At 30.3% G+C, this 27,747-nt stretch overlaps 3 protein-coding genes across 3 annotated transcripts; 2 read left to right on the plus strand and 1 right to left on the minus strand.

The window, feature by feature from the left end:
• Positions 1 to 302: 302 nt before the first annotated feature.
• LOC124536718 lies at positions 303 to 1,249 on the plus strand. Its single transcript, XM_047113287.1, has 3 exons — positions 303 to 575; positions 673 to 742; positions 908 to 1,249. Exons 1-3 carry the CDS (start codon positions 493 to 495, stop codon positions 1,067 to 1,069), a joined length of 315 nt encoding a protein of 104 aa, XP_046969243.1. The 5' UTR covers positions 303 to 492; the 3' UTR covers positions 1,070 to 1,249.
• A 1,801-nt stretch (positions 1,250 to 3,050) lies between these two features.
• LOC124536732 (EF-hand domain-containing protein D2 homolog) lies at positions 3,051 to 16,001 on the minus strand. The gene is made up of 3 exons (XM_047113311.1): positions 15,520 to 16,001; positions 4,284 to 4,448; positions 3,051 to 3,820 (listed from the first exon to the last, which is right to left on the minus strand). Exons 1-3 carry the CDS (start codon positions 15,984 to 15,986, stop codon positions 3,568 to 3,570), a joined length of 885 nt encoding a protein of 294 aa, XP_046969267.1. The 5' UTR covers positions 15,987 to 16,001; the 3' UTR covers positions 3,051 to 3,567.
• Positions 16,002 to 19,568: 3,567 nt separating this feature from the next.
• On the plus strand, positions 19,569 to 27,636 carry LOC124536730 (pickpocket protein 28). Its single transcript, XM_047113309.1, has 14 exons — positions 19,569 to 19,846; positions 19,979 to 20,167; positions 20,759 to 20,888; positions 21,176 to 21,297; positions 21,869 to 21,974; positions 22,127 to 22,281; positions 22,353 to 22,464; positions 22,616 to 22,708; positions 22,794 to 22,933; positions 23,740 to 23,870; positions 24,371 to 24,430; positions 26,171 to 26,381; positions 27,083 to 27,256; positions 27,336 to 27,636. Exons 1-14 carry the CDS (start codon positions 19,830 to 19,832, stop codon positions 27,442 to 27,444), a joined length of 1,749 nt encoding a protein of 582 aa, XP_046969265.1. The 5' UTR covers positions 19,569 to 19,829; the 3' UTR covers positions 27,445 to 27,636.
• The last annotated feature ends 111 nt before the right edge of the window (positions 27,637 to 27,747 follow it).

Raw genomic sequence — 27,747 nt, forward strand, 5'->3', positions numbered from 1 at the left:
ATTTCGCCAAGACATTACTATAATGGCAAATAGCCCAAATGCTACTACTTCTTTTAAGATTATTTTAGTACACAATAATGACTATAAACACCTTTGATAATTATGGTAAAGAAAAATCTTCAAACGAATTACATTAATTACATAACTTGAATACATTCTTTCCGAGTAAATATTCGTAAATAATGATAACAAATAGATGAGTTATTTTCTATTAAAGAATATATGATATAATAATTTGACCATTACTTGTTGATATAACCAAAATTAACCAGTTGGCTAAATGAACACATCCGAATGTGACAGATGTCAAATCAACTGTTTTCAAGGTCAAGTTTGTATTTATTATTTCAAATTTTAACTGAAAGCAAAAATATATAATTTATTAACTTTTTCAAGTGTACGTAAACTATCATCATTAAGCTACGGTTATATTCAAATTGACAGCAGAATAATCATTTTTCAGTTTTATAATTATTTGTATTATTAACAATCATGTCAACAGCTGGAAATGTTCAACAATTACAACAAGATTTACAAAATGAACTGACTACTGCAAATCAACTCTTGAGGCTTATGTAAGTTTTTACTAGTGTAGACCTATTTTTGAAGCAGTTAATAATAGCAATGAAAGAATATAAACACATCAAATAATACCCTTTGTTTCTTTTGCAGATCATTAGAAGTACAGAAAATTAAAAATTTTACTAATCCAGGTGGCGAGTTTGAAGAAAACATAAAACAAGTACTTATATTTAGCCATTAAATTTTTTTTTTTTTTCAATATATATGGTTGTTGTTTTCATGGTCATTGCTTGTCATAGAATATGCCAGTATCAGTAATATTATCATTCTGACTTCTTTTCATTCATGATAAAATCAAATAATTTCTAATATTTATTTTTTTCAGAATGTCTCAACAATAGCAAGTCTTGCAAATATCCAGCAGATAAACATAACAAACTTGCCTCCGGTAAAACGTCTTCAACTAGATTTGAGCCAACATACAAATCAGAATATGTCGTATGAACAGCATGACAGTTTTAGAAACAGTATGGATGAATCTCAGTAACTAGGAGTAAGAATTTCAATGATCTGTAAATATATTAACTGTAATAGGAGTGTTTATGTATGTATGTATTATAACATTATTTTTGTCAATATGGTAAAAAAAATAATGTTGTTATCCTTAGTTTTTAGTTGATTTGGATTTTGTGATTGAAAGTGTAGAATAAAGCCTTTTTTTATGTTATTGATTTTTGTATTTGATTGGCCTATATAAAAAAATATATATGTATAATAAACCAAATAAGTACTTCACTTGACATTTTGATATAACAAATAAAATGTAGTCAAAAAATAAAATAAGTAGTCGTAGAGTATGTGTCTGATTGGCGGTCCTAGTAATATTTGGATTTTGTCATATATACTTTGAAATAGTGAAGCAAACCCTTACAATTGTGCTTCATAATGGAACAAACTTTGTACTATATGCTTTACTAAAAGGAATGATAGTCTTGATTATTTAATAAAATTACCCTCCTTATTGTTTACTCCACGCGTTTCTGCAGACTCTCTTTTTATTTTAACTGACATGAGGAAATAATGATGTAACATAATAAACCTACAGCTACCACACGTTATTTATATACAACAACAGCCTGTAAATTCCCACTGCTGGGCTAAAGGCCTCCTCTCCCTTTCAGGAGAAGTTTTGGAACATATTCCACCACGCTGTTCCAATGCGGGTTGGTGGAATACACATGTGGCAGAATTTCTTTGAAATTTGTCACATGCAGGTTTCCTCACGATGTTTTCCTTCACCGCTGAGTACGAGATGAATTATAAAGATAAATTAAGCACATAAATCAGCGGTGCTTGCCTGGGTTTGAACCCGCAATCATCGGTTAAGATGCACGCGTTCTAACCATTGGGCCATCTCGACTCTCACTGGGCCATCTCGACTCCCACTGGGCCATCTGTAGTAGAAGTTAAGGAACCCAGTAAAAATTGTGTTTTTTATTTCTAATACATATTTGCCGAAAAATATCATATTAAAAATTCCATATTTAAATAGCGCGCAAAAACGCTACTTGAACAATATGGCGCCGCAATGGGGTCGGTGACGTCATATTCCTGTATTTAAATCTGTGGTACATATACGTACACGTAGAAAAGCAAAGTTTACAAGAAAGTGACTTCATCATAAGCCCGGCCAATCAGGAGCGTTTTGTGTCACGTGAAAAACGTTTGAAAAAATGCATTTTTATTTATGGATTTTTGAGTAAATTAAGTATTATTTTTAACTTTCCTCAGTAAATAACCATTTTTAAACTCATAATATACACTGATTACAATAATTCATAATTTATTTTTCGCATTGTCAAATAGCCTATTAGCAAATGAAAAAAATAACAATCAATTTAAAACAACTATGTTAACACGCTAATCTGATTCCACGCGTAAATTTCCTTTTCCCGATTATAATTATTTGTTTTGATTTTGTTCTATTAATACATTTAGTTTTATTTATTGACTAGTGTCCAGGTTTATATTTTCATTTACGTAAATCTTTTTAAACACGTATGAATTAAAGGATTTAATGGCCAGACAGGTCGGCGGTTGATTTTTAAATATTTCCGGTTTTTGTACGGGTTGTAAAGTAACAGCCTGTAAATTTCCTACTGCTGGGATAAGGCCATCTCTTCCATTAAGGAGGGGGCTTGGAACATATTCCACCACCCTGTTCCAGTGCGGGTTGGTGGATTGCACATGCGGCAGAATTTCGATGAAATTAGACATGCATTTTTCCTCACGATGTTTTTCTTCACCGCCGAGCACGAGATGAATATAAACACAAATTAAGCACATATATATAGTGGTGCTTGCCTGGGTTTGAACCCGCAATCATCAGTTAAGATGCACGCCTTCTGACCACTGGGCCATCTCAGCTCAACCGTTTGTACCTATACGTAGGTATACAATAATAATATATACTTAGTAATTTTGGCGGGTAATTATTATTTCAATGACATTAGTTAAGTAAAGAAGCGTTTTAATACAAATGTTTATTTAAATATATTTAAAAAGTAACATTTCATCACAATTTACTTAAATATCTGGTTTCACATGTTCAACACGCAAACAATGATTTGTGTGAGTGATCTTATTATTAAATGATTAATTTAACTGATATTGTTGTCGGACACATTTTCATTGCTCTTAAGCAATAGAAACATTTTAACATTAACCGTACCTAGATAACACTATTTTATTATACTAATATAACATATTACATCTAGTGTGTTAGGAAAACTTTAACATTTAGCAATAAACTAAAAATAAAATCGTTAAATTTGACACACAAGATTTATAATATCTTAATTTATAATTATAAATGATTAAAACAAATGCCTAAATTAGACGGCAGTTAAAACGCGTTAGACAAATAATACATAAATGTTGCTTATCTGCCTAGACTTTTATATATATAACATTGGATTACATTTCTAAAGCCATGTGGTAACAGCTTACAGACTAGATAGACAACAACTTAACTTTACGCCTTAATTACTGTTGAAATACGGCTGTTTTTTCTTTGAACCTCTGCCTTCGCATGGCCTTCTCTTCAGCCTCGCGGCGCTTTTCCTCCTGTTCTTGAATGATCTCGTCGTGGAATTTATTCGTTTTTGCAAGTTCCTCAATCTTTGCTTCGAAAAAGTTCTTTGCTCCATTGACACCTACTTGATCAACATTTATCTCTGTCAATCTCGCAAAGGCCTCCAATCCGGAGTCTGACTCAAGTTCACCCGCTCGTGCTTTTCTAAAAATATCAGGAAAGTTTATTAAAATATATTTCTTTAGATCTATATTTTTTGTCTGTAAAATACTTATAGATAAATATATGTCGCATCTATGAAATAAATTAGGATTTAATTAGGAAAACAGGCATTTGTTTAGTTATTATTCATGTTCCAACTACCGCTATCGTATAGCAAGTTTCACTAAACTAGACAAAAAAAATGAAAGTTAAATATTGAACTAATGTTATGTAGCCATATACGTCCCTGAATCTGTAATCAATAACTTTTCCATTAGGTTCCAGTCGAGAGAAACGCTCGCAGACAGGCCTTTTAAAGAATGTTACGTTAATCTACTTGTCCGTTACGTAGGTAGCTTGAGCTTTAAGCTTTCAAACTGCATATATAAAATTAGCATACAGACTTATAGTATAATCCTTGCTAGGTGGTTTCCGTAACGATATACGTATTTTTAAATTAACTAACCGGTAAATCAACAAGAATTCTCTAAAACTAATCTTGTTGTCGCCGTCTTCATCGACTTCGTTGATCATAGCTTTTAAGCCGAGATGTGTTTGTGGAGCTCCAAGGCGCTCCATCATACGTTTGACTTCGGTGAGGTCCAGAAACCCGTCTTGACCTTCATCGAATCTGAAACAACAATTGCATATCAATTATTAATTATTAAATACAAATAAAAATATTTTAGATACAGTCATAATAATGAATGTCAGCATAAATATAGTGCAAAAGTGTAAGGCATATTATTTTAGTACCTTCATTCCTACTATTTTCTATCCCCATTATTTTCATTTTTAAAATTCAATATTAATCGTACAGTCTCATTCGGCAGTTTAATGTTATGTTATTAAAAAAATGTTTTTTGATTATGGTCATAAAATATTATCGAACGACTAGTAATTATATGTGTGTTTACTAATTAGTTAGTTTTTTAGAGAAACTTCCGTAGGCTAATATCACTTGGCCCGGTATGCGATCGTGATAAAATTGCACACCAACAACAAAAGTATATCTAAGACAAATGCGATAGTAAAAGAAAATCTCATTCATTTTTTTATATGATTCATACCCGTTTTGCTCTTTGTTTTTTACAATAAAATATATCAAAGAGTGGTGATTATCATAACATAAATAAATACAGTGGATAGTCACGTACTTAATCGCATTCATACTGAGTGATGTGTCAAAAGTCAAGACGCGTAATTTTATATAATTATTTACATGTGACTAAGAATGATGTGCCACAAACATTAGGTACCTAACAAATACCTATCCAGATTTCCATACTGGAGAACCGTTACTACTGCTGTAAGGCAAGTTATTTGATAAAGAAAGTATTATACGCGTGGACTGCATGTTGATTGATGATATTGAATACAAGCCTATTAAAATTTTTTTTAATTTTTATTTTAAATACAACCTATACGTAAATAATCAATTCTTATTTGCTTTGATTATTTACATATAAGTCCTTATAAAAGTACCCCTAATAATTTTTTTTTTACAGAAATAAATCTGTTGGCTTATTAAATATATTGATTGCCATAACTAAAAAGTTTCTATTTGTTCAGTAAGTATTTAATAAACCCTAGCATAAAGATCCAGTATTAAGTATCAACATTTGAATAATCAAAGAACAGGTATAACTTATATACAAACTTAAATATTTACACAACCAGCAATATTTTGTATGCAAATTTTGTTTAATTTAAATTCGTAGACTATCACCTTGTCGAAAACAATATAATAAATTTGAATAACGTATCAGCCATATTATGTATTAACATGCGCCGACCCGATTATGTTTTTCTTTAAAGCAAATCCGTTCCATTTTATAGATGATCGTAACATATGAACAGGATTGAAGCTGTTCCCAACTACATTCTATAAGTAGGTAAGGGATTCTAGATATTTAGACAAGGGTAAAGGGAAACTTAAATATTTGTAGGGCAGTACAGCAATAATATTAACTTTCGCTCAAAACAACTCTACATAATATGTAACTTGTATAGATATGTAGATATACATTTGTAATCGTATGTACCCCAATATATAAAATCGAAATTTACGATATTATGTGACGTGAAAATACATAATCCAAATTGTTAAATTTGATAACATTGTATTATTAATACCTTTTACCTAACGACTTACTTGATATAGTATAATATAACAGATTTATCAAAATGATTGCTTTTAGGGAGTGTTTTTCACGATATTGTATCTTATATTTGAGTTTATCTTTACTTTCAATGCAGAATAATTAAATACCGAATTGTTATCCACTGAGGCGTGTGTTTAATGTTATTAATCAATTATATAAATATTTTCACAAATTTCGTTTGCATAGGGATGCAATAACAATTTTCCATTACGGGTTTAGTATACAGTGACAATTACATTATTTTATTACCACGACAAATATTACAATGTGTCAGGTAGATACGATAAAAGTCATTACGTCACCTAACGTCCAAGTTTATTAAGAACAGTTTATTGGAGTATATAATATACACGTGTACCTAGTGTAAACTCGCTGCAACAAACCTGGGCATATTTAATAACATAACTCTTCACTGCACACTTCTGACTTGACCGATTTACCGACATAAAACAATGCATAAGATTTTCAAGTTTTCAACTTTTAATTTAACCGCAATGCTGCTTTTGTGTTCTCTTTCATACTATACTTATTCTTTTGTATACCATATAGAATAGTGATGTCAACAACCTACACAAAAGATATATGTATGTACATTGTGTCAAAGTATACGCTATTGAAATGCATTCACTCGCAAAACGTAACGCTAGTTGCGGATTACAAATTGTATTGTCTCGAGGCAAGCCATGTCAAAGAACGCGTGTAGGTACCTTGAAACCACGTAACTACAAATACACGTAACGATATAGAATACATTATAAAAAAAACAACTTGTATATTTTTCTACAACGCAAGTCATATTTTTACCTTGGACATAAAGATACTTTAAAAATTTATGAGGTTATAAAAATGTATAATGATCACTGTTTTTGTTACTACTTACACTATGTACTGATTATTACTACAGAGTCCTTCAACATGGATATATTCTTTATTTATTTAATTTCACGATGTGGTAATCTCTATAAAGATACCCATGGGGAGAACAGGCTTATGTTGGTTTCCTACCCACTAAAACACTACGATAGCCGTCTTCGGATCGGATAGCCTACTGGTATGCTGACAAACGTTTTAGAAATTTCTAATACTCCTATGTCCGGTTAATTATATTTTTTATACATATTTCAATGGTATAAGCGTTTGTCTTTCATCTCACCTGGATGGAAAGTGTAGATAAAGACAAAGGTAGTATCCATCCAAAATAAACCTGTAAGCTCTACTCTTAAAGGCTCCGAAGTTCAACTTATCAGGAAAAATAGAAGCAGGCAGGTAATTTTCTCAAAAAATATAAATCATTAGCTACACATATACCTACTTCTTAGGTTAAGAAACTAATTTATGATTTTTACATGGTTAAAGAACTCTTATCTTGACATGTTTATCAACAAAGAGGTATAGTTATATTTTATAAAGTATAATAAATTAATCATTTTATTTTAAGAGACAAGCTAGATGTGGAAGTAATATTATAGAGCTCAAGAGTATGTGTGCACAAACAAATTCGCACTCTATTTTCTCCGACACCGGAAATAGGTTAAGCACGGGATCAAGAGCTTCATGTTTTATTTTTGTTCACGAAATTGAAAATTGTCAAATTCCTGACACCCGGGTATTGTGCAAATAAAATTATTTGGTAGAATACTCCAATAACTTTTAATAGCCTAATCTGGATATAAAAAACTGAGGTCTTTTTTTATAGCTTGTGTAGCCAATAGACGAGGCGATTAGAATTCGTAACAATCAATAACTGAACAATATCCATGCCCGACGCCGATTAATTTAAAAATATTGCTCATGTCAGTGCTGCACAATGCGTGCATAGATTTACTTGAGCATGAATATAACATTTTAGACTTGGTACGAAAATGTTTAAAGAACAAATATTTCATAGCTACGTTGCATAATTTGAATTCAAAAGCACTCGTAAAGAATGAGAACGAAAATAAAAAGATATTTTGAAAAGATAAAAGTTGTATTTTTAACTGAATGCCCCAAACGTGGTTCCTTGTGTATTCATTATTCAAGGAATTCTTTGCGGGAGTCGTGACATTATATAAGCGCACACTTGTCATCTATTCTTTTTTTAACATCTTCTATCCTTTTAAATATTATCTTCCTTCACAAAACAAACTTTATTCATATATAATATCTCGGCTAATGATTTTATCAATGCATAACTTGACATTTGAAATTTAAAAAGAGATGGAATTTGCTACGTCTATCATATATGCACTTCAGTAACGTAGTAAAACACTCAACAAGAGAAAACAAAAAAAAAACAAGACTTTGCCTAACTTTCGAATATTTATCAGTGGAACAACTATTGATCCTAAGCGAATCAAACTCAAACCTTTTATTCGATATAGAGGCACCGGATCGGAAAAGAAAATACAAGTCAATTTTTTTTGTCAATCAATGTCAAAGTAATTCAAATGTTCAATTATCATTGGTCCACATTAAGGTATTCTTCGAAATTTACAAAAATTCTCATCACACTGAAAGGCAATTCGTGTCTTAATTTTAGACTATGTACAATATACATTCGTTAGATCTTCCAATTAGGTTAGTCTTGTCATAAAAAAACCTCCAATAAGCAATGGTGCTAAAGCAAACGAGGTCAAAGATAATGAAATGGAATCGCCCTACTATCTAGAATAACGAAGTGCACATCCTCAGGCAACGATATCACAGGAACAAATAAAAACATTCATACATTTTTGCTTGAATATGTTGCATATTAATTGCTGAATTTGCAAATCAAATTCTATTTCAAAATGTAGCAATTATTAAATGAAATTTGTAGGTAAGAATAACATCATTGACTATAAATTACTTATTAAGATTGAAAATTATATGATTATGTGGACGATTTCGCTAATTTTATATCGTACAATGCTTAGGTATTAGTCGAATATTGTCACATAGCCGGATAAAAAATGTGAAACGAGAAGTAAATAGGAATAGATGTTTATTAATGGCTATTTAACGGATTAAATATTGATGTTATTATTTAAAACTGTTACATAATCTTTATGTACCTGTCAGTGCAGATTTCATTGAGAGCTGTGATAGATATTTTAGATAGGTATGTAAATGCAAGGTCGAATTATGAAACTGGATATGATTTTAGTAATATATATTTTTTAAATGGATAAATTAGCCTAGATTCAATCGGTGTGACGTTTAATATATAAACCATATAAAATATAAATAAGCTACTGTTTTACGATTGATAATATAGTGTAGTACTATACGAGACAATCCCGATTATATTTCGACCCTTTTTCTATAAGAATAGAATAAGTTGGATACTGGATAGTTGTGTTAGTAGAATAGGAAAACGGATGATTGGCAACGATTACGTTTCTATACTATTTAAGAGACAATTGGTTAGTAGTACTGGCGGGCGGCGGCAGTATTACTGATAATGCGCAAAAACGAGTACGTTTAAAAAAGGAATAAATATCTCTTGTGTGTGACATAATATGAATTAACAAATACTAAACCATATACAACCTAATTGATAGTTAAAATAACTGATAGGTACTGTAATATAATACGTATACAAATTATATGAAAGTTTAATGATGTGTGACAAGATAGGTGTCTATTACATTAGCATAATTAATGATAGACAGTTTTAGCAATAAGACTAAGTAGAAGGTAGGAAGTTATTCCACCGTAATAGAACATTTTTTATCATTTCTGAGTTCCGGTATGAATAAGTATTAAGATAATCCAATCACGGGAACAAGACAAGTAGATATTCATTTTGATTACATGGAAATAGTTTGTTTATAAAGACCACTTTAAAAAAATAAATGTTTAATAGTTATTAAACATTAATTATTATAATTTATATTTTTTTAGTTGAAATTTCGCAATGCTTATCTATGTAGATTACATAAATGGGCATTACAAAATAACAACTAAACGAATTAACTTTGAAACAAAACGATTTCCCAACAAACTATTATTGTTTATTTCCTACCTAGCTGCATTGAATTTCCTATTTTTTTAATAGCTCTATCGACCGCAATACCATTCAGAACAATTTCGTAAATTCAATTCTTCAAAATAACTTGAAATAAAAGTGTGGTTGTACTCGTGCCAAATCTATGAAAACTTTTGAATTACTTCATGTATATTATAACCATTTATCACCAAATGGAGTTTGTTAATCTCCTATTGGGCAAAAATACATAGAACTGATAAGACACCTTATCTACAATAATAGTATAATTCTGGACAGTTACTTTATATAAACGCGATTATATTAGGTGTCCAAACGAAACATATTATCAAGTTTAGTCATTCTGAATTTAAGAGTTTGACCCTCATTAAGTTATACCCCTAATATACAATATAGGAAAACCTAATCACAAATATTAAAACGTAGTTCAAAAACTCGCTATTGAAACCCGTACAAGTAGTTAGCGACTAACAAAAAATAAACATTAAAGAGATAAATCTAAAATAGCACAAACATCTATTTAATAATATGAATAAATGTATTATGAGAGAAAGTTACGGATGCATATTTGCATGAGGCATTGATTTAATGTATTTTAAATTGATGACACATAACCTTTCATTGCTGTACATTAGCTTCAGTTTACAATTTCCAAAGTAAACAAGAATTGTCTTCAATGAATTATCTATGACAATGTATGTAGTTAATAAATAAAAACATTAAATATTTGAAGTGAGCTTCGTAACGATACATTTATAACTTATAAATTTCATTAAGTTTTTATTGATAGTTGTATATTTGAATGTAATGGAAGATGGCTCAGGCGAGAAGATCGTTGTATTCTTATTATTTCCCTTTAACAATTATGTTTTGAAATAAATAATACAAGAATGTTACAGCATTAGCTAGACCTAAAACATTAGTAATCGCATTTGATACAATTTTATCTGACATGGTAATAAAACAATATTTATTAAAACAATAAAAAGCCGATTACTTCTAAAAAAATACAAAACAAAATAGATAAATTCAGCCGATTAACCATTTTCGCTTCAAACTTAAGTATGACTTCATATTTTAACTTGTATTTTTTTAGGTACCTACGTTATTCTAACTCTTATATACAAGTGTTTCAATATTATATGTTACATATAAGTATATATTTGAAATAAAACGAATCAAAGGGGAAATCTAAAAAAAGAATGACCTTAAGATCATAAGTGAAAAATTGCAGAATTACGGGAAGCTTCAGAGGGGATCAGAAATAGTTTAAATGTAGATTAATTCACATATAATCTACAATAGCATTATATAGCTTCTTTTGTTGTCGAATTATACTTCATACATAGTTATTTAAGCTTTGTTATACTATTTATATACTTATCATAACTTTTTGAATTTCATAATTTATTTTACAATTGAAGAGTCATACTTTTGATAACACTTATGTATAATACGTAACTAAGTGACCAATTTCATGATGACAATGATGATGGTTATCAATACGGTCAGTAGCAGTACGCCCCCTTCCTGTCTAGGAGCGATAAAATCAATTTCCTCTAAGCATATTGTCTCGTATATTATCATAATTCGTAAAAAGCAATAACTTAACAAACACCATATCAAATTCAGCCTTTTGAATCAAGGTACCAACACTTTTAATAAAACAGTAATATACGTATCAGGGAATAATTTTAAAACATTAAAATGAATAAAATTAAATAATCTGCGGGTGACTTTTATGAGTCACGGGTCACCTCCATACCGGGCAGCCGTCATTGATTTTGTCGCCTGATATCTCGACAGTCGCACTTACTCCCCACGCCGATCAATTTTAAACTCACGAAGAGTGCATTTATCATAACAAATGCCGTACATGGTCAAGGAACTGCTATCATATTTCCTTGAAATTTGATTAGATTCCTAACAGTTATTTGACGTTTATTGTGTATAATATATAGCGTAGATAACCTTGTGAGAAATTGTAGGTTTACCTAACTATAATTAAACCAAATATATATGTAGCTACAAACAACTTAAAAAAAATTTATATATTATAATATTTAGACAAGTTACCTTCTATGTATAAAATATAAACAAAATAATTAATAATCAAATGGTTAGTATAACAAAAACTGTTCAATTTGATGAATTAAATAAATATAAAAAAAACATAGCTCTATTTTATTTAGCGGACTAAACCAATCTTTGTAGTACAAACACGTAAAATACTAAAAGTAAAATGAATGTGCGTGTTGGAGTTTATGAATAAACCGCAAGAATGAGACACTGATGACTAATTGTTGACACTATATATTATTAAGGAAACAGGTATTTTACGTTATACGTAAAATGAGCAATATACCGCGAACTTTGAATTATAAATTATATGAATCAGTCAAATCACGTTTTTGACTCTTACGATTAATTAGTGACGGAACCGGAAGACGAATGACGTTGATGATGAACTAAACCGAAACATATCAATTATTTATCAATACAATTAACTATAACGGAATGAATCGGCGTTGACAGTTATTTTTGTTTTTTGTTTTGTTTACGCTTAGTTAAAATATAAGAAACGGCTTATTAAAATAAAATAAAATTATATTTTATAGAAAGAAGAGTATAAGTAATATTTAATGAATAAATACAATTACCGCGCTGTTTTATTAATAAAAACCTTTCAAGGCAAACTTGCTGTATACAAGGGTATAAAAACAATTGCTCGTTTTGTGTAATGTCAGATAAATGACGTTAATAAAATAACTTACTGATTCACATTATAGCTCATATTTTCATATTGCTGGTTACTAAATTTCCAATACTTTATTCAGTTCTGCGTCATAAATGATTTGGCACATTTCAATGATATATGTATATAGAAAACTAGTAGTCGCCCCAACTTCGCTCGCGTTTTACAACATCCCCCTAGCTTGACATGTGTCCGGCAAAAAATATATATATCTATATGTCCTTTATTGGAGTTCAAGTTTGCTTCATACCAAATTTCATCAAATTCAGTTCAGCGGTTTGGTCGAGAAAGAACGACAGACAGTCAGACAGGGTTGCTTTCACATTTAGAATATTTTATATAGATAATATGAAAGTAGGTACCATATGGGGCACTTTTCAACCTCACTTCATGATATAGTCAATATTTTATGGTGGATGTGCCTCGCGATTTCACCTTCGCTAAATTTTAATCATGTAATATGTATCTCTTTGTATACGCCTGATATCCTACAGTACGGTAGATTACTTGACGTTAATCCTCAGTGGACTTCCTATTTTGTATTATTAACTTTAAAGTACCTATACTCAAACTTAATAATACAAAATACATATACTAACCTGGCCTTCTACAATAAACTGACTCTAACTTTAAATTCTTGAAGTTTGCAGTTGTATACAGACAAACTCTCTTCGCGTTTATACGATCATATATCATATAAATATCAGATCATATAAAATATTTCAAATTAAGTTTAATATTTAATATAATAATATTTAAATTATAAGTACGATTTATTGGTGACGTTAGAAAAAGACTAAAGGATAGATTTTTTTTAGATTACCATTAAGTCTAATAAAATAAGGATTAATTACACAATATGGATTAATTAAACGAATATAGGTCATTTCAATGAAATTAGTAAATATATACCTACAACATACATTAAGTAACTCCTACTTTTCGTTGAGGTTGGTTAAAAAGATATTGTTTAAAATTCTTTGGACTCTATAATTACTATGTAAAAGCGGGGCTTAATCATCTATTAATCAGAGAGGACAACTGCCTCAGGCCCCCGTTAACGAATGATCTAGGGGCAAAATGGAATATGGGTAAAAGGGCTCCGTGGAGTGTATTGCTTGACATTGTTAATTAGGCACTTCGCATAATAAGACTATAAAATGATAATACTTGTATAGTTATTTTAAGTAAGTATTTTTTCAACACAATTCTCGGGGTTGATTAGGGGACAACATTTTTAAAGTTCATCTCCCAAGTAAATTAAGTATATCAAATATAAAGCCTTAATTTCAACTGAAATGTTTGTTTGAATGCACAATAAAAAAATATTTTTCAATTCCATAAGTACATACCTAATTATTGTTATTTATTGTAACGAATGATGCGGTATTTATTTGTTTGACGAACAGCAAACAATAACCATTTTTGTTTAATGAATGCCGACAAGGAATATGGTCTGGGTAATACAATAATAATACATACCTATAACTATAGTAGGTACGTACAAATGGTTTACCGAAAATGATAACTATGCGGGTCGCTTACGCCGACGTTTTGTAAAATTGCGGTTTCCAAAGCTCTTAAAAGTTTAATGAAATGAAATAAATTGAATCACGAATAGATACATTAAAATGTACCTTGCGGTTTATTATGACTTCGCCTACGTTGTGTTCTATTTGCAACTTTTACATTATATATTATCAATCTTATAAGTTAAACCAAATATGAAATATAAGCAGAACTGGAGCTCCTATCATAATGTCTAATGTCTATGGCATTTGATAAATTGACGCCCATAAAAATTTCATACGGATATAATAGTTCGGGGACATTTAGATTGAATGTCACGCACAAATATATTTATGGATGCTGTAGTTTAAATTGATACAAACATAAGAAGGCGAATGTTATAAGTTTCAACAATTACCCTCACTTAAAAAACAATTACATTTAAAAGTATTCCTTTTAAAGTCGTTAAATATTTAATTATTGACCTGAATAATGAATGTAAGTGTATTTTATACACAATCAAGACGTCAAATTGCAATAAATCGCTGTGTGAATCCACGGTTATCTTATTAAAAGATAAATGAAAGTTATAATGAAGTGAATAATAACTCTCATAATAAGTTCGCGTCCTATTCATACACAGAGTCTCCCACGACGATTCACCATATTACTTAATAAATTACATCTATTATAGTTTTATCAATTTAATATTGTGCTTTTACTACTTTCACTTAGACGTGGTTATAAAACATGCATTTTTAATGCAAAGAATGTAACGCCGCAGGATTTGTTTAAAAATCAGCTGTCATAGAAAAGTAAACGATTTGAATGGGATAAAACCATAAAGTTTGGAACTTTTATTATAATATGTTGTACGTGACTCTTACCGGATAAGTTAGCTTGTTTTAATTTTAGTTAGGCGGATATTGTATAGGTACGTATGTTTATGTCCTTACTGGTAGGTTTGGGGTACTATTATAAATATTTTAAGAAGGTTAAGGTAAGTATTGTATAACTGTATAAGGTAAAACTAGTCTTGAATACAGCCCATTTACATTGTTTAACTTCATAAACTACAAGATATAAGTAAGACAAAAAATAATTTTCTTAATTAAAAGTTAAGACAAGTTATTTCCATGGTAATTAAGTCCATAAATCTTAGCAAATTCATTTACAACCTGGCTTTACTAAAACAACTACGACAAACACCTGTCAGGGTTGTAACCTGTCTAATAACAAAGCACGCATTATAAATAATTTATCTTTCGAAAATGTATTGAAGGTTAAATAAGGCTGAACTTACTTGTTGAACGTATTTTCGTATTGTTTTATTTCCTTCCTAGAGAATTCATGAAACTCGGTATAAACGTTCACGAATTTATATTTGGGCTTGACCTCAACACCTTCCTCTAATTTTTCGTTTATGGCCTGTCTCCTCATTAGGATTCCACTAAGTTCTTCAGTAGCTGCCATTGTGTTGACGAAATGCGCGCGAAAAAAGGTAGAAAAAAGTGATTTTTCGGAAAGACGAGATTTGCGCTCGTCGCGAGGACACTGTTCACTATCGTACGAACTTACGGGCACTGGCTGTTTGGCCGGTCTGAACTCCGCAGTCGGCACAGCAGTCAGTGCGTCGCACTCCGCGCTCCCGCGTATCACAATCAAGTCGCGGGGGACGGACGGATCGACGCAACTATGTGCCGCGCACCGTTCTACGATCAAACAAATCTTGCTGCTATTGATACACAAATAAAGTCGAATACCAGTCATAAACCTTCACTGTACGAATGCCCTTGCAATAAGATACATCACGATCCCGACACTTAAGCAAAAATTCAAATGTAAAAGTCTTCTAAGCTATATGCTATAAAATACAATGTTCTACAGAGCAAAAATATTTTCATAATTATTCCTCAAATGTTACATTTCGCTCCATATTCAATAGCATAGACTAAATGGAAGCTTTTAAAGAAGTCCAATAAGTCTTGTCAAGTAGGTATCAGTTCAAGGCGGAGAGGTCTAGGTCAGAGCTAAAAGTACCTAAGAGCTTTATGTAGGTTTTATACATTCATTTGACATCTAACGAAATACTTTTCTAAATGTATCAAGGTCTTGAATTATAAATCTTGTAAAATTATTATTATATCAAACGGTTGTTTGATACATCTCAATTGAAAAATTGCATTATTACTTTGGGAATGACAATAAGACAATAATGCTAAACGCTGACTACTAATATCCGGAAAATACAGCGAACAGGCAACATACACCGGGAACGGGACTATTTTCCGACTTTGATGTCAATCTATTAGAAATAATATTGGACCAGTTTACGCCACTATAATTATGGTTATGTGAGAATTATTCAATACGCCACTATCAATTATTTACCGCCTAATGGAGGAAAATACGAAAAACCACTGCCCACGTTTATCGTAATAACGTCATTCTTCATTCATGCACGACAATACGCCACCGCATGCTGTAGCAAGGGAACCTTGTGGTTTGCATGCAACCAAAAAAATTATTGAGCTTGGATGTTTTGTTTTAATACGCCAACCAACACTGGGGCGATCGAAATCGACATCGATTTATGCCGAGAAACGCCAGAACTTGACTAGACCTTTACATTTATTTGAACGGAACTATCCAGTCTGAAGAGCAAGTTAGCCAGACTGACGAAAGTTTCATTCAGTCTAAAACAATCACATTTTACGAAGAAGGTATTTATTGACTAGACTAAAAGATAGGAGAATAATGATAGAGTCAAATACACAACTTTTTAATATGATAATGTTATAAATGTCTAATGAAAAAAAAAACAAACAAAAGTTACTTTTGATTCAACTCGTACGGATTAAATAATTATTGAATTTATATATTTTATGAAGAATGTTTTATGGTTGACAATCTTTAGCAATAATTTGCCGTCACCACACTCGTATGTAACATTTTCGAAAATAATTAACAATACAAAAATTTAGAAAAGCATAACGTGCTTACTACTTGTCTCATTTAAGTAATGATATGATGTTTATATATACATTATTTCGGATACAACGTAATTTATGATCCTTATTTTATTTTCAAATATGTTCTTATTCCGTTGAGTTGTTAAAAATTACAGTAAAGAGAGTATAATTTATTTTTTTTGTAAACGTTAACTGTATATTAATGTGCGATATGGGAATTTCCTATACGTACTTACTATCCAATTAAAACATATAATTGTCAGGGCAGATATGAAGTAGGTTAAAACTGAAATTTTCCATTTAAAGTCAAATCATATTAAAAATAGTATTTTTATGACTATATTAATTATTTTTAAGTGAACCGCATGACGTATATGAGGAATATAATTTCAAAATGATCTGACACTGGCAGAACTTTGGACTTCAATTGTCTTGAACGATACAACATCCGGTGGAAGAATTATCAGACACAAAAAATGGTTGCGAATAAATTAGTATTCTATCTCATAGTATGCGAATTTAGTCATTATTAACTTTATTAGTTACTATTGAATGTATTTGCCTACATATATGTATATACATATAAAAATAATGTATATTTTCTAATAATTGATCAAATTAGTATATAAATCTCGAAGTACTTGTATATTTTTTGTGCGATATGGATAAAGAAATCGCTGTAGTAACAAGCTCAACATTTGATGATGAATAAAATTGCTTTAATAATAAGTCATCATCATAATAAGTAATCCTATTACTAAAAATTCTAAATGTTCTCGTACGTAGTTTCTTATTATAATTTTAAGGATGAAACAAATAAGAGGCATTCTAATTTAATATAGTTATAATATAATATTTAAATGACGTTCATAATTATTACGTAGGCATTAAGGATAAAACTAAACGAAAATGTTTACTTATTTCATTCACTCTCTTTATTTTATATGTAACCACATCAAAAATTGAGAATTTATTTATTACCACCATAACAACGAAAATCTCTTCAAAAGATCTGGCTCTGATGTGATAAAATATATTTCTCCTAAAATTTTGGTATTTCCAAAAAAATCTTGTCAATAAATTGATGGCTAATATTATATATTTCACTAACGATAAAAGCTGAGTAAATTAAAGACTAATTTAAATATTGTCAAACGCCATTAATATGTAGATCAGACACGTAACATAATAATGTAACGTTATGAAGCTAACATAGTAGCTAATTCTGATAGGTATTCGTTTATTTTTAAAAACAAATATTATACTGACTGACTTAGGACCTTTGCTTATCTTTAATGAGCCTGAACCCTGACCAATAAAATAATAATATGAATTAATAACATTAACGTACCTATATATAAATTGACAAGATTTACTACGTGTGAGTCTGCATAGAATTTCTAAACAAAAATGTTACCTTGTTAAGTTATTGCTTAATACAAATGACGATACTGACATTATACACGCGATTATAGTACGATTAAGAGTATTGATACAATATATACAAAAAATGGAAAGTACTGGCGACATTAATAATCAACAAATGTTTCATAACATCCAAGATAAATTTGATTTCCATCATGATTACCTAACACTATTAAAGTCCCTTAATTTAAATAAATACATATATTAAAAAGTGTATATAGATAACTCGTAGTTACACGTTGATGCAAGACGAACTTTATAACCCTTTGTTGATTTTTGATAAGATAAGCAATTCTTAGATAAGTTAAAGTCAATTCTGGTGCTGGCTGCTTCACGTGTCTCGAAATATGTCATTGATTTGAAAAGCAAAATTGTATATAATACAAGAAAACCTTTTTAATTCATTAAAATGAAACGAGAAGAATATTTCTTATCATCGTACTAAAAAAATAATTATTATGTTTTAAATTACGTTTTATCGTGATATTAATGTCTGATTAAACCTTTAATTTTTTTAAAGTAACTTAAAATATACTATTTTTTTCCGAATATCAAAAATGGTAGTGGTACAACCAAAAACAGAAGTGGTTAATAGGCAATTAGGTATAGGATTTCATAAACATGAACATAAAAAATATCCTTACGATTTTTATTTTATGCAGAATATTGATGTTGATTTACACGTTTTAACAACTTGTTTTATAGTTTACTCCTCTATTTAGGTCCGAAGACCATGACCATTATATAATAACTTTCTTCAATAAATTTACTAATGCAAAGCCATTTAAAATCCTTTGATGCGCTTTCGGATAAACGTATAATACGACCTTTATAATTATCATTTTAACATACATAATAAAGTAGTAGTAGTAGTAAATACTCCATATTTTTTTACTTATTACATATATTTATCAAATGAGCTATTCACAACACACATGGGAATGCAAAAATGAAAAAAGACAACCCAACCCGAAATTAATTTTAATTAAATGATTGACACGCCTTCATTACGAGTGACCTATTCTGCATATATCATAGTTTTCTGTTTATGTTGATGTCATAATCAAATGTAAAATTCTTCGTAACAATTCTAATTTCATAATAGCCAAATGGGTATTCCATGGGGTAACAGTAATGGGTATATGGTATTGGCGGTACCAAGCCCCAACTACACTACTCTTCAAACCTTCATTTTGAGCAGTCACTCGTTATCATCATGAAGAGACACTCAAGGTAATTTATTTATTATTATATACCTTCCTGTGTAAATTTGTTGTGTTTGTTATTTAAATTGAACTTAAGTTTTATCAACGAAGAAAAAACAATTACATCAAGCCTCGTTTTAATTTATTTTTCATTTTCTAGGTCTGAGAGTATAGGAAACGTTCCAGAAAACGATGTTGATAAAATAGAACAATCGGTACCAAAAGGGAATGCAAAGATAAAAAGAGGGAAAATAAGCTTAATAAAGCAATATTTGGTAGATTACTCGGCTAATTCGAATCTTCACGGTCTTAGATATATTGGCGAAAAGGAACGAACTTCGGTCGAAAAGTGAGCATTTAAAAAAAAATCATGATATAAAAGAAAATTCAAAACAATAATCCTATGTAAAAAGCGCTTCTATGGTAACAAAACTTAGTAGAACGTTATTGTAATTTATATCAGACTGCCTAGTTTGTCTAGAGGTCTTGAGGTCCTCTAGACAAACGAGGACGAAGACCTCGGTCGGACTATTGGGTTTTTTAATCGACCAATTTTCAGTAATAGCTTGAAGTTTGTAAGTTCCTCTTCCGATCATGTCGGGTTTTTTTTTTATGGTCTAGGTTGGCGGACAGGCATATGGGCCACCTGATGGTAAGTGGTCACCATCACCCATAGACAATGACGCTGTAAGAAATATTAACTATTCCTTACTGTACTGTTATTTAGCGGTAGAATAACTGGTGAGTGGGTGGTACCTACCCAGATGGTCTTGCACAAAGCCCTACCCCCAAGTAGAGAGTAGAGGGTTTGTCATCCCCTCGGATTATGAGAGTAAGAGAATAGAGTGTGGACCTTTGCTTTCACAAACACCTAAGCATTTAGCGGCCGTGACCGATATCAATCAGGAAAAGATTATTATAATTATTTATATCATTTCAGAATTTTCTGGCTCTTCATGTTCACTTGCTGCGTTGTACTCTGTGCTGGTCTAATACGTAAAGTATGGTTAAAATGGAACGAAAGCCCTGTAATCGTAAGCTTTGCCGAAAATTCTACCCCAGTGTGGCAGGTACAAATTCTATTATGACTCATCTCTTTATCTATAAAAAAAATCGATATTTTTTCGAACGCGCATTACACAAAAATGCTGAATATTTCGGCTTTTATTTTCACCGATGGTTTTTGGTTAAACAATATATATTTAAACATATAATAATTTCAAAGTAAGTAGGCACAACAATGCTTGACCTGGTCTGATAGTAGTTATTAGAGATCCAATAAAATTAAAATATATTTGTGTATGTACAACAACATATTTGTGAAAACTATCAATTTAATATAAATATAACATTTTAGATACCTTATCCAGCTGTAACTGTATGTTTCGAAACAAAAGCTCAGCAAACGAAATTTAATTTTACAAAATATTTTCACCTCTACAACAATGCAAGCACTGTTGGAAACCTCACAGATGAAGAGTAAGTATATGTCACAAAGGATAATTTACATAATTAAAATATACATTTCACAATCACTTATAAGTACTCACTTACACTAAAAACAAGATATTTTTTTTTATATGTAAATTTTAAACAAACAACAAGTTGTACAGTGTTGTAATAAAATACTCATACTTGTAGGGAAGAATTTGTTTGAATGTTTTGGTAGCTCTTTTTTCTAAAATTCTCCTTTTTATAAAGCTACAACCAATGATATTCTAATAAACAGATATGTTATATCCATACTAAACAACAGAAAAAAGTGTGCCGCGCCGGGGACCGTTTATTTTAGTTTATTTTTACATTTCGTTAAAAGTAAAAAGGATAGCTTGATAAAAACAATAAGTAAAGGGATAACTAGATGTTTTAATTACGCAAAACGTATTGCTACGTAATTATGATGTATTATAACGTATTACTACGTAAAACGACTAAAGGTATACGTCACAATTAGGACGTTTTCTAGTCTTCACTTTTTGCGCGTAAATAACATATCTGTTTACTAACACATCATTGCCTACCACTATACCAAATTAAACATTTATTTTAGGCGCAATTTATTTGAAGATTTATCTTTGGTGTGTGATGATCATCTTGCCCCTACCGGCGGAAGAAAATTTTCACTCGGTAATGAAACAGTCGAAAATCTTAAGCAGGTATGTATATTACACAAAAAAAATGTTAGAAGTCGTATTCTTGATTCTTTAAACAAAAATGTCTAGATCAAAATCTTAGGTACCTACTCGTAAAGTTTATCACGATTTATGCAATTAATTAATGTTTTGTTCCATTTTGTAATAATGAATAGGTATCACCGAATATAACTGAAGTATTTTTGGGATGTAAATGGAAGGACATACCAAAAAACAGTTGCGCCGATTTGTTTTCGCCTATCCTGACAGAAGAAGGTCTTTGTTACACATTCAATACAATGGGCGCTGAAGAACTATTTCGGACCGAAAAGTAATCTATCTTGATTCGTAAATTATATACTATTTAATTATTTTTTAAATAAAGTGATTTATTTTTTTAAGCTTAAACACTGACTACGACTATTTAGAGTATTCAAATAGATCGCAAACTTGGTCTCTAGAAACTGGATATCCTCCAAACACACCGCTTGAAACTTATCCACACAGAGGAACAGTAAGTCTCAAACTTTTATTTGTATTTTTCCATAATTTATTAATTACTATGTTTAACCCAAAAAATATAACAAAGTTAGGGAATATTTTTTCTTTAAAAAATGTTTTATATTTAATAAAAAAATACGATTATAAAAAGATTATTCTTTTAGGGCTATGGTGCAAAAGCTGGATTGGTATTCCTATTAAGAGCTAAACAAGTAGACTTGGATTATCTTTGCAGAGGTCCAGTACAAGGTTTTAAGGTGACGAGCTCACGACAAAAAAATGTTTTTTTGTAAAATATAATGGAGTTTTTAATAGATATGTCTAACGTGATTATAATTACAGATTTTATTACACAATCCGGCCGAATTGCCACGATTATCACAGCAGTATTTTAGATCACCATTGTCCCAAGAAGTTGTCGTGGCTGTCAAGCCAAAAATGATGACGACCTCTGAAGGGCTAAAACCGTACAATCCAATCGGGTAAGCAACATAGTATTATTACCCCTTTTAAATAAAAAAAAAAACTATTTTTTAATAACATTAAAACCTTTATTTTGTTTTTCTCTCTTTCGGTAATTAAAACTATGAGTATAATAGAATTAAGCCCCATATTGATGCAAACCTGTCAAAAAAGACAAACAAATCATCTTAAAAACTAATATTTTTTATAGTTTTGGAATATCAAACATCTATTCATTATGTAGAAATATATTGTATATGAAAGTTTACAGTACAAAAACGTCATAAATATTTTTAATACTAGATCAAAGAATAATTTTGGTTATTTATTTGAGTAAACGCAATATAAATGATTGTAGGTTTTTTTAATCATGTCTCTAATACTTTGCCTGCCTGCTTTGTCACGGGCAAACCAAAGAACTGAATTTGAAAAATTAGAGTTGTAGCGAACTTCTTATACGCTCCTTTTTTGTTTAACCTGACGAGTAACCCCTTGATTTCGAGCGAAGCCGTGGGCGTGAACTAGTAGATTATATTTACTTACATTATCTAAAATGCTTAGATAGAAGATATCCTTAACATCTTGAATGTGATTCAACGTAGCGTGTCAGTCCTCAGCTTCTTACCTGAATCAAGATTCAAGAACACTCAAGTTTTCTTTGATCCCTTGAGAATCAAGGCGTGCTTCTTTTAACAAAGTAATATTTTTTTCCTACACTGACATTTTTTTATCCTTCAAGATTGCTTTTATTATGAACAAAGCGGTAAAAGACTACGAGATGAAATATTAAAATATGACCTTATTTAAAAGTGATAATTATTTACAGACGTCAATGCTATTTCCCAAGTGAACGTTACCTGAAATATTTTAAAGTGTACACGCAGGCCAATTGCGAAATGGAATGCCTAACCAAATTTACTTATGCGAGATGCGGTTGCGTCCATTTTGGCATGCCACGTGAGTCTTTTACAAATAATAAATTATCTTTACGTTTTTACAGTTGCTACATAAAATGCTTTTTTATTCCATACCGTTGCAATGCAAAGGCTTCAATTTAAGTTTAAGTACATTGATTCATATAAAAATATTTACGACATCGTAGCTCCTATTACCTAAGTACTTACTGTAACTGGCGTATTGGACTGTAAATAGAGTAGTTACTAGACTTTAGTTTAGTATTTATCAAAACCCCCAACTACTAATTCTACTACTACCTAAGACTAAATACTTGTAGTTTTATTACTTCTTAATAATAATAAGAAACTGAATTGATTTAAAGAAAGCATTATAAGAAGTATTCATACGTTCAACAATCAAAATTAAAGTACTTATCTGAATTATATTTTTCGACTTTGTATAAAAAATGTAAGTTAGTAGATATAAAATTAAATTATACCTTGCATCTTTCCGCTATCTCGTAACATCTTGTTTTAACCTAAATTCTATTTTTATCTCAGATGGTCCCGAAATGCAAGTATGCAATGCTGGAAGCGTAGGTTGCATAAAACAAGCCCAAAGTAAGTTAATTTATTCATGTAGTCTTCTAAATTTTTACCTCATATTAATATTTATTATGGAATGTTAAAAATAATCTCGAATGAGATCTGATTTAACAGTATAAAGGTAAGTAATGCAATTCAAAGCGTTCTCAAGTTAGTAAATAAGTAAAATACATATTAATATAATATATTTTATTTCAGGAAAGAAAAAGTAACAATAATTGCATAGTTAAATAGAAAAAAAATTACGTAGGTTAATACAATTCTCCAAAGATATAAATATTGATTTCTAAACTAGTCGTGATCATTTTAAATTGAAATATAGTCCAGGGATTAATTATAATTAGGGATTAACTCACAAACTCTCCCGTTTTTTTCCTATTCTCCTGTTCTATTTGTAACTACAAAAAAGATGGTGGAAGATTGAAAATTGTTGTATTTATAGGTCTCCGATACAAGCCCAATAATATCTCATCATAATTTAATTATTACAATTAAAAAGTTTTCAAACATTGAGATTTAGACGTAGACAATTTAAATAGATACTTTAATTTAATGAATTAACATACTCATATCAGATCCATCTATAGACCCTACAGTGTTAAGCATACATTAACATAAACACATATAAATAGTTACGGATGTATTATTTAATCGATTAGTTGCATCATTTCAGTAAAGATTATTCATATCACATTTATTTATAACGACACTTTTACAACTTTCCCTTTTCAAATTTAAATTTGGTTCTAAATCGATATAATACTTCCGGTAACATTTTTTTACATAATATCTTCATTACGTAAATGAATAGTACATAATATTTATTTCGTATAAAAATCCCTTATGACGTATTATATTTATATCCGGCTCTTAATTTCCTCAAAAAGGAAATAAAATTAATCAATTTCCTGCTATCGAAAGTTAATTTAATTTAAATTTACAACCTTTGCTATAGCTTAATAAAAACAAAACTAAAAGAAAAAAATGGTCAATTTTGTTAAAAAAATCGTAAGTACTTGATAAAAAAGTCTAAAGTTGGTTAAAACCTTTTGCCAGCTACGTAAAAAATTTAGCCATGGTCATAATTATTTACGTAGATTGAAAACACCTCAAGCTTTTTTAAAATATATTTGATTTAATTAATAAACAATGTTACTTGAAAGTAACATTTGAATTTTACATTCCATTTTGTATTTTTTTTTCTGACAACCATAGCCGTTATTGATAATTATAAGTGAAAAAAGCTAATAGAACTTTGAAAGAATAATTAATGGGCGATGGAAGGAATAATTAATAATAGATATAAATCTAGCAAATAGTCAATTTAAAATTACTTCATTTATAAGGACTTGATTGTAGGGCTTCTTGCAAACCCGTCTGGTATGTCTACCATCCACTAACCACATTTTTATTGGCAAACAACTTTTTCATTGTTTAGTAAATAGTAATATTATATATAGCTCCCAAGGTTGGTGGCGCACTGACTATGCGAGGGACGTTTAGTATTTCTTAAATGAACAGCAACGACTGATTACCTAAGTGCCCCATATTTTCCAGTCAGCAATGCTTGTCTCACTAATAAAAAAAATAGCCGAAAAGTAGCTCATTGCATATGCCTATTATTGCATATTTTAAAGAATGAAATCTTACTTGTAATTTACAGTTCAACAGTCTACTGTCTCAATCACTTAGGTTTTTTAACTAGTTTTAAACATATGTATTTTATTTTTACTAGAAACCTTCTTATGATTTTAGTGGAATTAGTCACAGTTGAAATTCAAAGTGGTTTGGAGAAAGAAACCAGTGACAATGACACTCTCGGTGAAGCTCGGCGAGTAGCTGCAGAATGCAAATGTCTACCAGCTTGCACTTCTATTGAGTATGAAGCAGAGACCTCACAGGCCGATTACGACTGGAAAGCCATTTTTAAAGCTTTCAATTTGCCAATAGACGAAGAAGACAAAGAGTAAGAATGGATTCAATTCAAAATTTTATTATAAACCCTTTTTTTTTAGTTATTCCACTGAAAATTAAAAGAAGTTAGAATAAATAAGTATTTTGATATTAAAAAAAATCTTAATAATGTAAATATTTAAAATATATATTTACTCAAATTGTTGTAATCTACCATTATTCTTTTAATAATAATTAAAATAGTAGCATATACAACAACTAATCGTCGCTTTTAGTACACAATAGTAAATATGCATTTTCCCGATATTACAGAATAGCAAATCACAGCCAGTAGAATTTGTTAAATCAATAAATTATTACTTTTTAATTTAAACTCGATTTGTGAATATGTATTACCAAATGATGTAACAGTTCTCTTGTTCGCATTATTTTTAAATAAATAATTAGAATTCGCTGTCTTATTCTATATGAAATGAAATTAAGCTCTCTATTAAATTTTCAAGGACATCCCTCAGCCAAAGAAAAGACGAAACTGTAATAAAATCACAGTTGTTCTGTTTGTGTATCCACTAAACTCATTTTTTATTGCCATAATAATATAAAATATATTAAATCTAAGTATTTGTAATGCTATGCATACACGTATCAATGTTAAAATTACAGACATAGTGTCATGATTTTCGCGCCTTAACTTGAATATAGTTCATAGTTTTTAAGCGAATTTAACGTATTATTGCATTAATTTTGTTTTAGCCTGTTATATGCACGTGTAATGATTTTTTTCAAAGAAGCTCAGTTTATTACCTCCCGGCGTTCGGAGCTCTATGGTCAAACAGACTTTCTAGCTAACTGCGGCGGTCTACTTGGGCTTTTTATGGGCTTTTCGATACTTAGCGTCGCCGAAATCGTATATTTTCTTACTCTCAGGTACAGTACTGTAGAACACTATCTTTAATATAAAAATAAATAAAATTTATATTTATATATATACCTATTTATTTTTCAGACTATTTTGTCTACTTTGGAAACGTCGGCAATCTAAAAAACGTAATAGTTTAAAAAACAATGAACTAAATCCAACAAATGGAAAACTTAAGGATTTGCATATTTATTAATGTATAATTACATTTCAAATAAACAAACATTAACCTACATAATATTTTTTAATAAATGCTACAACACGCGCTTCTGTACGGAGTGGGTCCACTCTGGAAGTTGGCCTGAGCCTGGGTCCAGACGTGACGGCGGCGGTCAACAGATTTAGAAAAACAAGCCACCAGTCGCCTGTATGAAACTCCTCGCTCGTGGGCGAGGAAAAATAATGGTGTTTCGCACAATTACTTCTGCACTTGTTTCAAATGGAGGTGGTAGTTACAACGTAATTTCTTAAAAAGTTTTACCTATAGATTTGAATTTTT

This window comes from Vanessa cardui, chromosome 17 (assembly GCF_905220365.1).
Source record: "Vanessa cardui chromosome 17, ilVanCard2.1, whole genome shotgun sequence".
NCBI classification, from domain to species: domain Eukaryota; kingdom Metazoa; phylum Arthropoda; class Insecta; order Lepidoptera; family Nymphalidae; genus Vanessa; species Vanessa cardui.

Bases quoted from the DNA above. Each gene is read 5' to 3' on its own strand.
- LOC124536732 (XM_047113311.1), bottom strand. From the start codon at position 15,986: ATGACTGGTATTCGACTTTATTTGTGTATCAATAGCAGCAAGATTTGT. The intron at 4,449-15,519 runs GTAAGTTCAGCC...TTGTTGTTTCAG, and splicing joins TACGAAAATACGTTCAACAA to ATTCGATGAAGGTCAAGACG. The intron at 3,821-4,283 runs GTTAGTTAATTT...TGATATTTTTAG, and splicing joins GAATTCTTGTTGATTTACCG to AAAAGCACGAGCGGGTGAAC.
- LOC124536718 (XM_047113287.1), top strand. From the start codon at position 493: ATGTCAACAGCTGGAAATGTTCAACAATTACAACAAGATTTACAAAAT. The intron at 576-672 runs GTAAGTTTTTAC...TTTCTTTTGCAG, and splicing joins AATCAACTCTTGAGGCTTAT to ATCATTAGAAGTACAGAAAA. The intron at 743-907 runs GTACTTATATTT...TATTTTTTTCAG, and splicing joins TTGAAGAAAACATAAAACAA to AATGTCTCAACAATAGCAAG.
- LOC124536730 (XM_047113309.1), top strand. The intron at 22,465-22,615 runs GTAAGTCTCAAA...TTATTCTTTTAG, and splicing joins CTTATCCACACAGAGGAACA to GGCTATGGTGCAAAAGCTGG. The intron at 24,431-26,170 runs GTAAGTTAATTT...TTATGATTTTAG, and splicing joins TTGCATAAAACAAGCCCAAA to TGGAATTAGTCACAGTTGAA.